Raw genomic sequence first — 15,784 nt, forward strand, 5'->3', positions numbered from 1 at the left:
CCATTTTTAGAGGATTATTATTCCTTCCTCTAAAATGGAGTAGACAAATAAAGATGGGTTGGAGGAGAATCCATTCTCTATGACGAAGAAATACTCCATTTTGGAGTTGGGTTGGAGATACCCTTAGATAATAAATATGTAAAAACTGAAGGGCAAAACTAAGTAAGTTTATGTGTTTCTATGGTCCAAAAAGATATTTCCTTTTTATTATGGCGAATAACTTAGTAAACGATTATTTTAGGGTTATTACCAATTAACTGAAATTTTATTTCCTTTCTCTTTGTTTGTGGTTAAACTTCGATATACTTTGGTCAAAAATTTTAAGAAAAGCATATCGAAAAGTTTTATTTGGCAGCTATAATATTGAGTAAGATACGAAATATAATATAGTTACAAAATATAGTAGGCCCTTTCTAATTTTTAGATTAACTATATTAAAAATTTTAATTTAATATGTTGCGAACATCACATGTTCCCGAATGACAATTGACAGGGTGAAAATGGTCAAATTGCAATCCGTAAATTTATTTTTTTAACAAAAAGATCGTCATTAGGTGGCGAAAAAATTCTAATCCGTCCGTCCATTTTCCTCTTACCAACGGCTATAACTACTGATCCGCGTGTTTAAATTTAATGGTCGCCTTTAAATTCCCACCACTATATAAATTCCTGAAAGCCTCCCACAACATCACTTCTTCGTCGTTTTACTGCTGATTCACTGTCATATCACAAGTAACCGAAAAGAGCGCGAATCTTTCATTTTCTTTACTGCAATTTTGCGAGTTTGACATGGTGGGTCGGGGAAAGACACTCGGATCTGGGTCTGCGAAGAAAGCCCAGTCTAGAAGCAGCAAAGCGGGGCTCCAATTTCCTGTTGGCCGTATCGCCCGATTCCTCAAGGCCGGCAAATATGCCGAACGTGTCGGTGCTGGAGCTCCGGTTTACCTCGCCGCAGTCCTTGAGTATCTCGCTGCTGAGGTTATTCTTACGAAAATACACTTTCACAGCTCCTGTTGTTTTACCCCCACTAATTTTATATCGAAATCCGTGGATTTTTTTTTAACTTTAATAATTTCTCTTCGATTTTTATACGTTGGTTTCCGTAAATTGCATTGACCGGAGTTAAAATTGATAGTTGTCTATTTTTATGTGGTGAATTCAGGTATTGGAGCTGGCTGGAAACGCAGCAAGGGACAACAAGAAAACCCGAATTGTGTTCCCAGGCACATTCAATTAACCGTGAGAAACGATGAGGAACTGAGCAAACTTCTCGGTGACGTCACAATTGCTAATGGTGGTGTGATGCCCAATATTCACAACCTTTTGCTTCCTAAGAAGGCTGGTGGATCATCCAAGCCCTCTGCTGATGAAGACTAGATCTTTTAACTCCATTTTGTCCTAACTACTGCAATTTTTCAGTAGTGAAAATTAAGTTCAATCAGCATGTTTTTTTTTTCTTTTTTTTTAAAAAAAAAATTTTTACATTTGAATTTTTTCGTTGTATTTTGGAAAAGCTTGGATTTGTGAATATAAATTGAATGATCTGGATCCATATTCTCTCATCCAGTTTCTTGAAAATTTGGTTGTATAGGAGGGTGGCAGTTTTGAACATTTTTATTCGTGATCTTGTTAATATTTTTAAATGCTCTTTTTAAGGCAATTTTTTGCTATACGTCTTTGGAACGACTAATTTTTTCAATTTCGTGAAGCTTGTTGGAAACATAGTTAATTATCCATCCAATAAAATAAAGTAATATCCAAGGCCCATATTTTGAAAGAATGGTGGGCCACATTTGAAGGGCAACATAAAGATTAGGGCTTAGACTCCAACAATGTTCATTTGAGGATTTCTTTTGAAGCTCAGAGGTGATTGGGCCTGTCATGGCCTGGAGGTCAAGGGTTGCTCAACAACTTGGTTCATAGCACATCTATATCTGTTTTGGCCCAAACAATCAGAAAAAAGATTTAAGGGAAGAAAAGAGGATTTCTGTACGATACTTGCGAATGTGATTTTATAGATCTCGATATAAAGAAAACAGTATCTATAATGTATAATTTCCTAATCAACAGTTGGAAACAAGCATTCGGCAAATGAATCTACTTTCAACGCTTTTGTTATTGCAAACTTTTGATGACAAATGGACCTCTTTTGGCGATGACCACTACTCCAAATCCGCCGGCTTTCACCATGAAATCTCATCTCACTACAATGCAACAACATATCCACTCGTACCATAATATACCTCACTCCTGTTGTCTTTACTTAAACGTCATTCAAATTGGTTGACAAAATAAAATGATAAGCCTGATATATACAATTTATGGGTTCAGTAGTAATTCACAAGCACTTTCCCATTTTAATTATTTCTTGACCATCAGTACCGGCCTTCAACACAAGTGTATCTATCACAACAAATTTTAGTAGTTGGTCTTTTAAGATCTAATTCAATAACAAGACTTTTGATCATAGTTGTCTACATCTACATTTATAAGAATATACACTTATTATGCATATCACAGTTAGAACCATAGTTTGAATATTTATCGTCCAAGTACTTTTATAATAACAAGTAACGTGTTTGCATTTTTCGCTAATTAATTATATTTTATGCTTACATATTATGTGTGCATCATATTGTTTATTTATGCACAACATAATTAATAATACTCCATTTACTTGAAAATACGATGACAACATCAATTGCTTGATGTAAATACATTTTGGAGTCAATTTTGAATGCCATTTAATGCACAAACTGTTTCAAATATTACTTCAAGAATAGCAACTGGTTAGGCAAGATGTGAAACATCAATAAACGACAATAATTAGGTGCAATGGCAAATGATTTGTTCTTTGTAATTTAATATGTATATAGAAGAAGCAGGGTTGCATTAGAGTTACCACCTAGAAATGAATGGATGTGCCAACAACTAACACCCATGTACTATTATTTTTCTGTCCAGTTTCCTCATAGGACAAGTAAAGTGAAAAATTCTTGCAACCTGTATGAAGCAACTGCAAAATATATATTATTCTATATTTTTTTTACAACAATGACGTTTTATGTTCGAAAAAACAAATTCAACAAAATGGGATCGACATTTTTTTTTTTTTTGTTGGAGTATACTGTGTACAAAAACTTTTGTATTCGTATATACGTGCTCGAGCTTTATTTAATGAGTATATTTATGACTCACGAGTTTATTCGAGCTTTTATCGAGATTAATAAATATAAATAGTTTAGTTATATTTTTTATTGTGTTATTTCGTTTTAAAAAATACTATGCAGAAGTTGGAAGTATCAATACAAGTAAAACATAAAATTCAATTACGGTAGACAAATGATATGCTGATATTTTCACTTGTTCCAAATAAATTTTATTTTTTAAAATCTTTTTTCAAATTATTCAGTATTTATACCGACAAACGTTTCACAGTTATTTTTAAATAAAATAAACATAATAATAGGAACCAATCCAATGAAATTAGATGCAATCAGCCGGGGTAAAACGGTCCAATCAGATCGTAACGAATCTATTTTTCAGAGTACCGCCACTGTTCTTTTCAAAAAAATTCAAAAAATAATCCTCACACAGACACACAGACTCTCTCTCCAAACGCTCCCTCAACTTTCTCTCTCTTGCCGGAATTTCCACACTCACCCTTCTTCAGTTTTAACGCTATTACATACGAAACCTGTTTGCGAGTCGCCTTCTTCAATTCTTAGGGATAAACAGATCAATTTCTCTGTTGTTCAACCTTCATTTGTGGCTGTATTGTGTTGCTCTGGTTCCTGCAATTCGAAGCATCCAAATTCTGGGCATAGCTTCGTTTACAATTTACCACGACCCCACCAGTATTTTGATCCCCTCGAATTCTCTTTCTCTATCCCTTTCACCACGCACTCTTCATACATATGGATTCCAAGAACCAGAACAAGCCTCCTAGTCCTACACATGTGAGTTAAACACTAATTACTGTTGCGATTTGATAGCAGCTCACTCGAATCTTTTGTAAATTGGGGAAAATGGGATCTAATTGTGCTCACAAAAGTATGTTTGTTCTTCGATTTAGGATTATTATTGAGTTTTTTTTGGTTCTCCACATCTGTGCAGGTTTATTTACGAAACATTTTTTTTTCTCTTGTTTTTATCGTGGGTGAAGAAATTCGAAACATTTTGGGGATGAGTTGTGATTCTTTTTTCTCCCCTGTTAAAATGTGGTTTTTAGGTTTCGGTGGATAAAAGGCGGAGGATTGGAAACTCAAAAATGGCACCGAACACGGGGACACGAGCACAGACTAGACAAGCATTTTCGGTAGTTAATGGGGGCCAAGATCTGCCTCCTAATAGTGGGCCGCCAAGCAACTCTGGCTCTGAATGTGGTCTAATTGAGTTGACCAAAGAGGATGTGGAGGCACTGCTTACTGAGAAACCGAGAGTTAAAAACAAATATAACTACAAGGTACCACAATCATTCCTCAATCTCCGTTTTATATTCTGATAATTATTTTGGACCGCACATGATTTTATGTTACGTGGTAGTCTAATGAAGCAACTGCGGATGGGCTTCAGATTTCAAAGCATCAATGAGTTCTAGACTTGTTTTTAAACCGTATCTTTCTGTAGGAAAAAAGTGAGCAGATGCTCGAGATTATAAAACGTCTCAAGCAATGTATCAGGTGGTTCCAACAGCTTGAAGGAAATTATGTGGTAGAGCAGGATAAGTTGAAGAATTTGTTGGACCTTGCTGACAAGAAATGCAATGACTTGGGTAAGTGTGTTCTTCATTTGCTTGTCCAATGTTTTGATTTTGCATAAGAATGATTGTTAGTCATTAAGAAGTAAATCAATCTATAGATTTTATAGTGAGTTCGGTCTTGTTAATTTTGTCACAGAGTTATTCATGAAGGCCAAGGAGGATGAATTGAGTTTAATTATCATGGAGTTGAGAAAAAATTTGGAGTCGCTTCAAGAGAAATTTGCCAAGGAAGAAACTGATAAATTGGTAAGGGATCCATAAATAATGAATTACGAAAATGGCTTGTAAATATCCGCGTTGTGTTGCATGTTAAAGAACAAAATTATGAAATGCAATTCCCAGGAAGCATTGGATTCTTTGGCAAGAGAGAAAGATTCTCGACTTGCCGCTCAGAGATTGCAAGCTTCCCTCTCGGAAGACCTGAAGAGAGCGCAAGAAGACAACGTTGGCGCAAACCAGAAGGTAAGTACTAAGTAGAGTAATTTGGCAGTATGCTTCCCATTCAGTATTTTTAGATGTAACGGTGAAAATGTTCTCACCGTTGACTCTCTTTGCCTTCTACAGATACAATCATTGAATGATATGTACAAGAGGTTACAGGAGTATAACACAAGTTTACAGCAGTACAATAGCAGACTTCAATCTGAACTTCATGCAACAAATGATACGCTCAAACAAGTTGAAAAAGAAAAGTCAGCAGTGATAGAAAATCTCAGCACTTTGAGGGGCCGTTATACCTCTTTGCAAGAGCAGCTTACGTCTTCTAAGGTACCAGTTTTTATCACTTGGTTTGATCTTTTTAACTGTAGTGAGCTGATCAGTATGACCTGTCTTTGCGTGATTTTCTGAGTTGTGAATAATGATTGTTAGCCTGTATACTTGCATGAGTTCATCCAGTGTTATATTCTATTTAATTTGCTGCACTTGGATAACATTTTGAGGATAATGGAAGTCTGGTCTGAAGCATGTATTGACTTTTAAAGTTTATTATGATCTTCAAGTAGACATATCTGGCATCTGCTAAATAAGACGTATGGTTTCTATTCAAGATGTTACATAAATGTAGCGTGGTATTGTTTGATAGACACGAAAGTCAACTTGTCTAACTGTTTAGATGTTTGCGATCATATCCCAGGCAGCAGCAGTTGGCATTCCCTAAAATGAAAACAAACATTATTATATATTTTCATTTTTGTTTCCTAAAAAACTTCCACTACCATTTTCACATATCTTATTATAATCATTACTATAAACTAGATATTTGTCATTCAAAAAAGGTTATTATTATATGATTTTCTTCCAAAATATACAGGTTTAAATTTTATTCTTACATCTGATATTCTTTATGTTTAAGGTAGCAATTCTATTTCCCTGAAACATAAAAAATGTTAAAACTTTTCCTAAAACATTTTCACCAAATATCTTCACAGAACTTCCACAACAATACAAAACTAACCCTTAGAAATTCTTATGTACATGAGTTATGTCTGTATAATTGTTGTTTTTTAACCTGATTGATTGTGCTTCACAGCTTATTTTAAAAAACTAGGCACGATTTTTACTAATATTTTTCCTCTTGCATATGTTTCTTCATGTTTGATCCTGGAAGAAATTACAAGATGAGGCTATGAAACAGAAAGAAGCATTAGGTAGTGAAGTTGCTTGTTTGAGAAGCGATCTGCAACAAGTAAGAGATGATCGGGACCGCCAGTTGTTGCAAGTGAGTGCTTTGACAGAGGAAGTAGAAAAATATAAAGAAAGTACTGGAAAATACTGTGCGCAGTTGGATACAATGGAGGCATCAGCAAATAATCTCGAGGTTTTACTTTTTCACACATTGTTGCTTATTTTATATCTAGAATGCAATTTTAACTAAATTTTATTTTTAAAAGTCTACATGCATGACTCAAAGTGAGGAAATTAAACGATTACACGAGCAACTAGCTTTGACGCAGAAGAAATTTCAGGTTATTGTCTTATGCTTTATTTACTGTTGATATTTTTATTTTTGTCAATCTTGATACTGAATTGTAGCTACTGTAGAGTCGCATACATTTGCTAACCTCGGTGAAAGATTTTCATCCAATCTCATGAGTCATTTTGCCAGCTTTCTGATTTATCAGCGATGGAATCAAGACGTGAATTTGAGGAGCAAAACACTTTAATTATCCAGCTGCAGAATCGACTAGCTGACGCTGATTTGAAAATTGTAGAAGGAGAGAAACTTCGGAAAAAACTGCATAACACAATCCTGGTATTAGCTTTTGAGATTACTCTTTCAATTCATCCTAGTATAATTTTTTTGTTAGACTTAGTTTCTTTTTTGTTTGGCTATTTAACTAAGCTAAATGAGATCCTTTTGTTAATGCAGGAGTTAAAAGGAAATATCCGCGTGTTTTGTCGGGTGAGACCCCTGTTAGCTGATGAATCTACATCTGACAGCAAACTTATATCGTTCCCAACATCAATGGAAACACAGGGTCAAGGCATTGACTTATGCCAAAATGGTGAGTCTTCATTGTTAAACACCTGTTATGTATCTTGTCCTAACTACACACACACACACACACATTTAATTTTTCTCGATATCTCTCCTAATTCATTATTATTTTTATTTTCTTCAAAGGGCAAAAGCATTCTTTCTCGTACGACAAAGTTTTTATGCCTGATGCATCCCAAGAGGATGTTTTTGTAGAGATATCACAGCTAGTTCAGAGTGCCTTGGATGGTTATAAGGTTTTGCATTACCTACTGCACTACATTATATGTAATTTATCCTTACATATACACGTGATAAATTAATGGATCTTATGATAAAGTTTATTTGATTGTTGTAATGGCTTAAAAAGTAAATTTTATTTTAGTTTGAGACAGCAAGCTTTTTATGGTTTGAAATTGTTTATTGATTTTTCATAATATGTTTATGAGGATTTATATGTTGAAGCTCCTTAAGAAGCAGCGAGCTCAACAAGTAAATTTTATTTCTGTTGTTTGCTATTTGTTCTGATTAAATCTGTGTGAAGAATGATTTGTTCTTGGTCGTCAATGAGAAGTCAATTCAACATAATGATAAAAAAAAGTTGTACTTTCCATCAGGTATGTATCTTTGCCTATGGACAAACAGGTTCTGGCAAAACTTATACAATGATGGGCACACCGGGAATTTCTGATCATAAAGGTTTGATCCCTCGATCACTGGAGCAAGTGTTTGAGACAAGACAGATTCTTCAATCTCAGGGATGGAAGTATGAGATGCAAGTGAGTAGTTTGTTTGCTTTGTTGCCTCTTCTGTAAACTATGTGTAACGGATTCAAATATATTTATTTTTCAGGTGTCAATGCTTGAAATATATAACGAAACAATAAGAGATTTGTTGGCACCGAATAGATCAGGTTGTGATGCGTCACGACTAGATAATACCGGAAAGCAATATGCCATCAAGCATGATGCAAATGGCAACACCAGCGTCTCTGATCTTACAATTGTGGATGTTCGTAGCAGTAGGGAGGTTTCTTATCTTTTAGAGCGCGCCGCACAAAGCAGGTAAAACCCCTTTACTTTTATGTTTTTTAGGCCTTTATGAGCTTTGAATTTTTCCATGTCAATCCAAGAGGTTAATCTTCTTTCATTTCGAAATTCTTGTTTTTTTCAGGTCTGTAGGTAAAACTCAAATGAATGAACAATCTTCAAGAAGTCATTTTGTCTTCACCTTGCGAATAATGGGTGTTAATGAGGTATTTACACCTGTCTTAGATTCCAAAATTTGGTTTTCAACTTACATTGCTACAACTCCTACATCATGCTTTTGTCTTTTTTTAGTGCACTGATCAACAAGTTCAAGGTGTGCTGAATTTAATTGACCTGGCTGGTAGTGAGCGTCTATCTAAAAGTGGTTCCACTGGGGATAGACTGAAAGAAACACAGGTGTAACTGAGCAACAACAATCATCTTCGTTTTTTTTCAAGGTTCATGGCTTGGTCTTGACTGATTTACTTTTTATGACTATATATATATATCAGGCCATCAATAAGAGCCTATCTTCTCTAAGCGATGTCATTTTTGCCTTGGCTAAAAAGGACGAGCATGTACCGTTTAGAAATTCCAAACTCACCTATCTTCTCCAGGTAATCTGTGCCCTAACCTGGTTAAAGAGATGCTACCTTGATGGTATTGCCACAGATCCAAAGGCCTAGCTAAATCAAAATTTCCCTCTGTTTTCGACCTCCTCTTCTCTTTTGTTTCAATGTGAAGCCAAGGTTGTGTTTAAACTGATCTTAATTTTTTTCCCCTTTTCTCTAGCCTTGCTTAGGTGGAGATTCAAAGACCTTGATGTTTGTCAACGTTTCACCAGATCCTTCATCTGCTGGTGAAAGTCTATGTTCCCTTCGGTTTGCGGCAAGGGTTAATGCTTGTGAAATTGGCATCCCAAGGAGACAAACCAATTTAAGAACTACAGACTCTCGTCTGAGCATCGGCTAGGTAATTGATTGGCGGCCAATTACATTGTTAGGAAATTGAGTGTTTATTTATGAAAACCTGTGGAATTTGAATTTTTTAACATGACGGCTGAAGGTACTTTTAACTGCTTATAATTTGTATAGTGTAAGGAGTACGATACACCAGGGATGGTCTAAGCCCTGCTTTCACTGAATTGAGTTGTATCCAACTATATACCTCTGTAGTTTGTAACGATAACAAGTTTGTGTGAAAAATCTGTACTTATCAATACTTTTCGTATCTGATGTTCAAATGTAAACTCATGTTTTCTCGAACTCTTGTTCTTGCCGAGAAAGCATGAAATTTTAGTTCTATTTTTGAATGTTAAAGCTTGAGAGTTGTAGATTGAAATGAGTTATTGTGCCTGCTTCCTGAGAATATTAATATCAGTTTAGGATAGTGGGCAGCAAGGCGTGATCTATGAAGTAAACACCTTCATTAAAAAAGAAAAAAAATTATTGATGAAGATGGAGGCAATGCTTACGACACTCGTTCTGTATGGATTCCACACATCACTTCCCACGAATGATATCATATTATCAATATATAATTGTTTTAATAGTTGAAATTTTGTTCTCTTTTTTTAAATTTTTTGGTGACACAGCGGCAATTTATAAATAAAAATTACCAAAAGCGGCACAGACATGCATCTAATGAGGTCAGTCATATATCAATTAAAACAACGGTGGAGATTCATAAAAGATATCAATAATTGGGCATCACTCAATTCTTAAAAAGTACTTAAAAATCTCATTGTAAAAAATCAAAAGTAAAAAAAAAAACTCTAAATCTCTCTTTTAGCAATACATTTTGGGAAAATAAACTACTATTTATCCTTTCCTTTCTCGTGGGTACTAGATCAAAGTATTGGAAACTCATGAATGCCAAGTATCCGAGGACACAATTGTCACACTAAAAAAATAATAATAAATTTTGTTTATGTTTATCTGATGAAGATACGAAATAAAATATGTACACTAGCTGAGTTATTCAAAATATAAGCAATTCCTTTTCCAAAAAAAAAAAAAGAAAGAAACAGAAAAAAGAAACAACTCCCCAATTTAGAACAAGAACAGAGACATAAGACGTGACACCATCAAGGGAATAATGTCGATGTCATCTTGTAGCCTCTGACTGCAGCATTCCATCAAATTTGTTTAGTTCCCCCTTCATTTTTTTTTTTTGGTTCATTCAATTTTGTATTAATATCCTCCATATGAGGTTTTTCGCCAATTTATTACCGTCAATAACTTACGAAAACTCTGTTATTAATGTCTCAAATTTATGCCAAGATATCTAATTAAAACAAACATATTATATATAATGATTCAGGAATTTTTAGCTATTGTCTCTCATGAAGGCAGTGGAAAATGCATAGTTAGAATAAATTATTTTTTTTTATTAAATTTCACTTGATCTAATCTAATCTAATATACTTTTTCCATTTATTTTTTCCAATGCCATAAATTATTAAATTGATCATTACCTTGATTCAGAGTAGCAAAGGTTTATACATCATTTGACGTTCACATGAATTGTTCCATAGTAAACAAGTCCGATAAGAATGATGATTGTGGAAATTGAATCTGCAGCTAACACACAAAACTCAAATGTTTAAAATTATATAATAATATCCCAAAACATGGGTAAAAATTCTTTGTCGTTTATCAATTAAATTTTAGTGCAATTCTATTTTCATTAATTTAATCTTCCACATACATTCTTGCATTTGAGTTCTTTTGGCATGTCACAAAAGGTTACAATAATTGAGCATCATTTTCCTCAAAGCCATTACAACCACACGTCTTCGATCCTTTTCCATCCATATTCACAAATGGCAACCAGACACCTCAGCATTTAACAGAAATTACCAACACTGGATAAACAACCAGTATCATTTATTAATTTATTTTAAATACGACTATTTTTATAATTGAATTTCGAACTAAAATTTAGAAAGGTGTATTTATTCTGTACTTTCAAAGATTTTTAATGATTTTTTTTAAATGATGGATTTTTGTGAAGTTGATAGATTTTTATTGACTTTTATGGAATCTCATAGAATTGTAAAACAAATTTCATACTCTTATAGATTTTTTTTCCAGATTTTTGTAGACTTTTGTAAACTTTTTCATAGAATTATGTGAATTTTGTAGTTTATAATTGTGATTTATTTTTTATTAATTTTTTAAAAATAATTATTGGACATAGATAACATCTTCAATTTTAAATTATTATTTTTATTTATGAATATAAATGAATTTTACTTACTTAAAAGTTAAATCAATTTAATTTGTGAAAAACGACAAATGAACTATCCAATTTATTGAAATCAAAATTTCAATTCTTTATGTCAATTCAACATATTAATGAATAATATTTTTATAAGTTCATAATAAAATTTTATTAAAAGAACACTCAAAATAATGAGTAGTCTTTTATAAAAAAAATCTAATCATTACTGACAATTTGATCAACATCGTTCTATATTCCATTGGCTATGATATCCCTCCATGCATTAGCATTTGCTCGTTGTTGTTTTTGAGTATTAAATAACTGATCAAAGTCGTCACCTTCATAAACTTGTGTTGATGAATACAATTGAGCTTCATTATCTAGTTCAATTTGAAATTCATCAAATTGACGCTTCTTTCAAAGAAAATTATGTAATATAACAAATGCCAATACAAACCATGTTAGAGGTGGGAAAAAATACCGAATTTTCGGTATACCAGATTACCATAACAAAAAAATATTGAATTTACCGAATTTTAAGTATACCGAAGATTTCGATACGGTACGGTAACAATACCGAATTTTTCGGTACGGTAACGATATCCAATTTGAAAATTTTGGTATATACCGAAATACCGAAAAAATATTGAAAAATTTTAAAATATATAATATTTTAAAACAATAAATTATAATTTTTTTTAAAATGTAAGATTTTTTTGGTTCGGTATACCGAAAATTTTGGTATAATATCGGTATGAATTTGCTTATACAATAATTTAATATATAGATTAACTAAAATTAAAGAAAATAACTAAAAATAAAATGTTATGTAATAATTAATAAAAAAATTAAATTTTAATTATGTTTTTAAAAAGTACAAATAAAAGAAAAAATAAATAGATCAGAAAAGAATAAAAGTTTTTGGGAGATTTCTCAATTAAATGTACATCCAAATCTTTATGTTGAATCAAAGACTTTTGTTGAGATTTTATTGTTGTACCTTAGACTATAATTCTTGTACTTAATAAAATTTCATAGGGTCATTAAAAGGCTATTGACATTTTGAATACCTATAGACTTTTGTAGAGTTTTTAAAAGTTAAGTTTGAATACCACATGACTTTTTAAAATTCTACAAAAGTTTACATTGAATACCACTAAACTTTTATGGAGTATATAAAAGTCTAGTTTGAATACCTCTAGACTTTTAAATTCCATAAAAGTCATTAAAAGTCTATAACCAATACACCCCCATTAGTTTTAAAAACGAGACATTGACGTATATAATTAAGTCATTTTCTTAAGAGTAAGTCTTTTGTGACACAGTTTCATGAATCTTTATCTGTGAAACGGGTCAACCCTACCGATATTTACAATAAAAAATAATAATCTTAGCATAAAAAGTACTACTTTTTCATAGATGACCCAAATAAGAGATTAGTCTCACAAAATACGACCCGTGAGACCGTCTCACACAAGTTTTTACCATTTTTTAAAAGTACACTAAATATAACTAACTAAAATCAATTTCGAGTAAAGATTTGATATTGAGCATATGATTATTTATTGAGTGGGTTTTATGTGAGACGGTCTCACGGATCTTAATATGTGAGACGGGTCAACTCTACCCATATTCACCATAAAAAGTAATACTCTTAGCATAAAAAGTAATACTTTTTCATGAATGACCCAAATAAAAGATCTGTCTTATAAATACGATCCGTGAGACCATCACACACAAGTTTTTGCTTTATTTATTTATATGAACTGCAAAATATTAATAATAACCATTGCAGAGAGTGAGTGGAGACAATAGTGCGTCGCCACTTGCTGTGGCTGGTGTCTGATTCCTCTGGGGAATATCTTTTTCATTTTTAATGCTCATTATAATCTTATATTATCTTTATTTACTAAAAAAATCCCAATTTGCTTCGGATTTTCGCCCTAAAATGTATGATATAGTAAATTATTAAAAACAACTTTCCCATTCGGATTTCCAATGTCCTCTTTCGACTCACGTGAGAATCAGTTTTCTTCTCAAATCATTTCAGAAAACGCCCAATCGCTCCCCCTAGCTTCCATCAATCAATTCCATTTTCCAGTGTTGGATTCTATATCTTTCAACGCTTTTCCTTTTTTACTGGCTGCTGGTCGGAAATGGTGTCTCCGGAGAACACGAATTGGCTTTACGATTATGGGTTTGAGGATATCCCTGTTCTAGATGCCAATCTATCTGCGCCAAATTCTGGGTTTTCTTGGTCCGTGCAAGCCTTGAACGGCTCATCGAATGTCGGGTAATTCAAGATTATGACACATTTGTACCTGTGATTGATAAATATCTGGTCTTTTGCGAGTTTTTTCATTCCATTTAGGACAATCGCGCGCCTAAAAATTTGTCGGAGGAGGTGGATAGATATTAAGGGGCGGGGAAGAAGCTATAAATTTTTTAAAAATTTAGACATGAAATTTTAGTATGTTGGGGCTGAGGGGTGACCCAAGTTTTTCATTGTCGGCATGGTTTTTATGTATTTGTTGGGGTATATGGAGAAATTTCTTGGTATTTTCATTATTTACCGGTAAATTCGTTTTCGGAGATTGCAGTGGGGATTGAGTGGAACCAATTGTTATGTGAATTACTTAAGTCTGATAATCAATTTAATTTGTTATATCATGTGAGTGTAAGATGCTATGTAGTAGGTGTTTGAATTACTATGGATGCTGGTGGTCTTTTATTCGTTATAACATGAGAACGGCGAAACACCAAGCTCGTTGTTGAGATTGATTGCTTTGTTATGGTTCCGAATTGCAATTTATATACAGCTGCATCAGTCTTGTTTCGTTGTACTTCTTTTATTTCCTTCGCTTTTTCATGCAGAGCAATATCTATCACTGTCATAGTGTTATTATATTTTGATATTATCTGTTGCTAGTGTGGAAATTGATGGTTGCTCATTTGAAGAAACAGGGGTTCAGAAGGAAACTGGCTCAAAAAAGAGGTATATAAAGTTTGGCTTTTGTTAAAGAGAAAGGGGTGATCAGTTCCGCTCTGTATCCTAATTTTGAATTCGACAGGGATTTTTGTGAATAGGGACAAAGTACCAAAAATTAATCATGAACTTCTAATGATAATCAACTTATGATGCCATGTAAATATAAAACTATATTGATGTTTACGTAAGTCTTTTTCTCTTAAGATCGATCTGTGGTTGTCTAACATTTTCTACTCTTCAAAGATCTCGAACTGAATTGTGTACTCCATCAAGTTCCAAAGCATGCAAAGAAAAACAACGGAGGGATCGGCTAAATGACAAGTACTTACACGCCCTTTTGTGTTCCATACTTGTTCTATGTTTTACTCTTCAGTGACTTAATTGTGCACCTTTTAGGTTTCTGGAATTGGGTGCTGTCCTAGAGCCGGGCAGACCTGCCAAAACAGACAAGGCTGCCATTTTGGTTGATGCTGTTCGAATTGTGAATCAGCTGAGAGGTGAAGCTCAGAAGCTGAAAGACTCAAATTCCGATCTCCAGGAGAAGATTAAGGAGCTTAAGGTAGGGCTGGTTTTATCATCCTTCGCTTTGCAGATGATTTTCTATCAATTTCATGATCCAAGGATGATTTTAGCCAACTAGAAGCTTACTCATATTTAACAAGAAGCAACTATCCATGTTTTCTGAGTTTCACCATGTCGACTTGCTGATAGGGATCATGGACTTTGAGTTGCAATCAATCTTATTCTTTTTTCTTTCTGTGTTTTGCTAATGAGGATAGGCTGAAAAAAATGAGCTTCGTGATGAAAAGCAAAGGTTAAAGGTTGAAAAGGAGAAGCTAGAGCAACAACTCAAGACGACAACTGCCCCTCAACCTGCGTTTTTACCGGCTCCTCCCCCAATTCCTGCCGCATTTGCTGCTCAAACCCAAACGTCTGGCAACAAATTGGTGCCTATCATCAGTTACCCTGGGGTCGCGATGTGGCAGTTCATGCCACCTGCAGCTGTTGATACTTCTCAGGACCATGTCCTTCGCCCACCAGTTGCCTAAGTTGGCAATGGTGTCCTGCAGTGGTGCCATCCGAGTAGTGGTCCAATTGTTGAAATCATTTGTCTTTGTTCTTGTCTGTTTTGGTTTTTACTGAACCTTCTGCCTGGGATCTCATGGATAATTGGGACAATTACGATTGTCCATGCTTTAATTTAGTTTGTTCTGGTCTCTACTTGTAAACTTCAGTAAATCTATTATGTTGCATTTAAATTTTCATAAAATTTCTTCCGGCAAAACGAATCCTTTAAGTCT

General features: G+C 33.8%; 2 protein-coding genes and 1 pseudogene across 3 annotated transcripts; all 3 read left to right on the plus strand.

The window, feature by feature from the left end:
* Positions 1–674: 674 nt before the first annotated feature.
* Positions 675–1,561, plus strand: LOC142526751 (histone H2A.6-like; annotated as a pseudogene).
* A 2,012-nt stretch (positions 1,562–3,573) lies between these two features.
* LOC142526750 (kinesin-like protein KIN-14C) lies at positions 3,574–9,573 on the plus strand. Of its 2 annotated transcripts, none has more exons than XM_075631321.1 (17): positions 3,574–3,959; positions 4,232–4,465; positions 4,630–4,774; positions 4,899–5,008; positions 5,105–5,224; positions 5,327–5,530; positions 6,372–6,581; positions 6,655–6,729; positions 6,870–7,016; positions 7,134–7,269; positions 7,389–7,498; positions 7,859–8,020; positions 8,094–8,305; positions 8,415–8,496; positions 8,582–8,686; positions 8,782–8,886; positions 9,062–9,573. In XM_075631321.1, the coding sequence occupies exons 1-17, from the start codon at positions 3,918–3,920 to the stop codon at positions 9,239–9,241; spliced, it is 2,379 nt and encodes a 792-aa protein (XP_075487436.1). In that variant the 5' UTR covers positions 3,574–3,917; the 3' UTR covers positions 9,242–9,573. The 2 variants fall into 2 exon arrangements, with proteins under 2 accessions (XP_075487436.1, XP_075487437.1); XM_075631322.1 differs by having other exon boundaries at positions 3,922–4,053.
* A 3,819-nt stretch (positions 9,574–13,392) lies between these two features.
* LOC142527389 (transcription factor ILR3-like) lies at positions 13,393–15,768 on the plus strand. Its single transcript, XM_075632175.1, has 5 exons — positions 13,393–13,787; positions 14,424–14,489; positions 14,727–14,804; positions 14,880–15,042; positions 15,263–15,768. The coding sequence occupies exons 1-5, from the start codon at positions 13,651–13,653 to the stop codon at positions 15,530–15,532; spliced, it is 714 nt and encodes a 237-aa protein (XP_075488290.1). The 5' UTR covers positions 13,393–13,650; the 3' UTR covers positions 15,533–15,768.
* The last annotated feature ends 16 nt before the right edge of the window (positions 15,769–15,784 follow it).

Source organism: Primulina tabacum, chromosome 15, assembly GCF_025594145.1.
Source record: "Primulina tabacum isolate GXHZ01 chromosome 15, ASM2559414v2, whole genome shotgun sequence".
Lineage (NCBI taxonomy): Eukaryota > Viridiplantae > Streptophyta > Magnoliopsida > Lamiales > Gesneriaceae > Primulina > Primulina tabacum.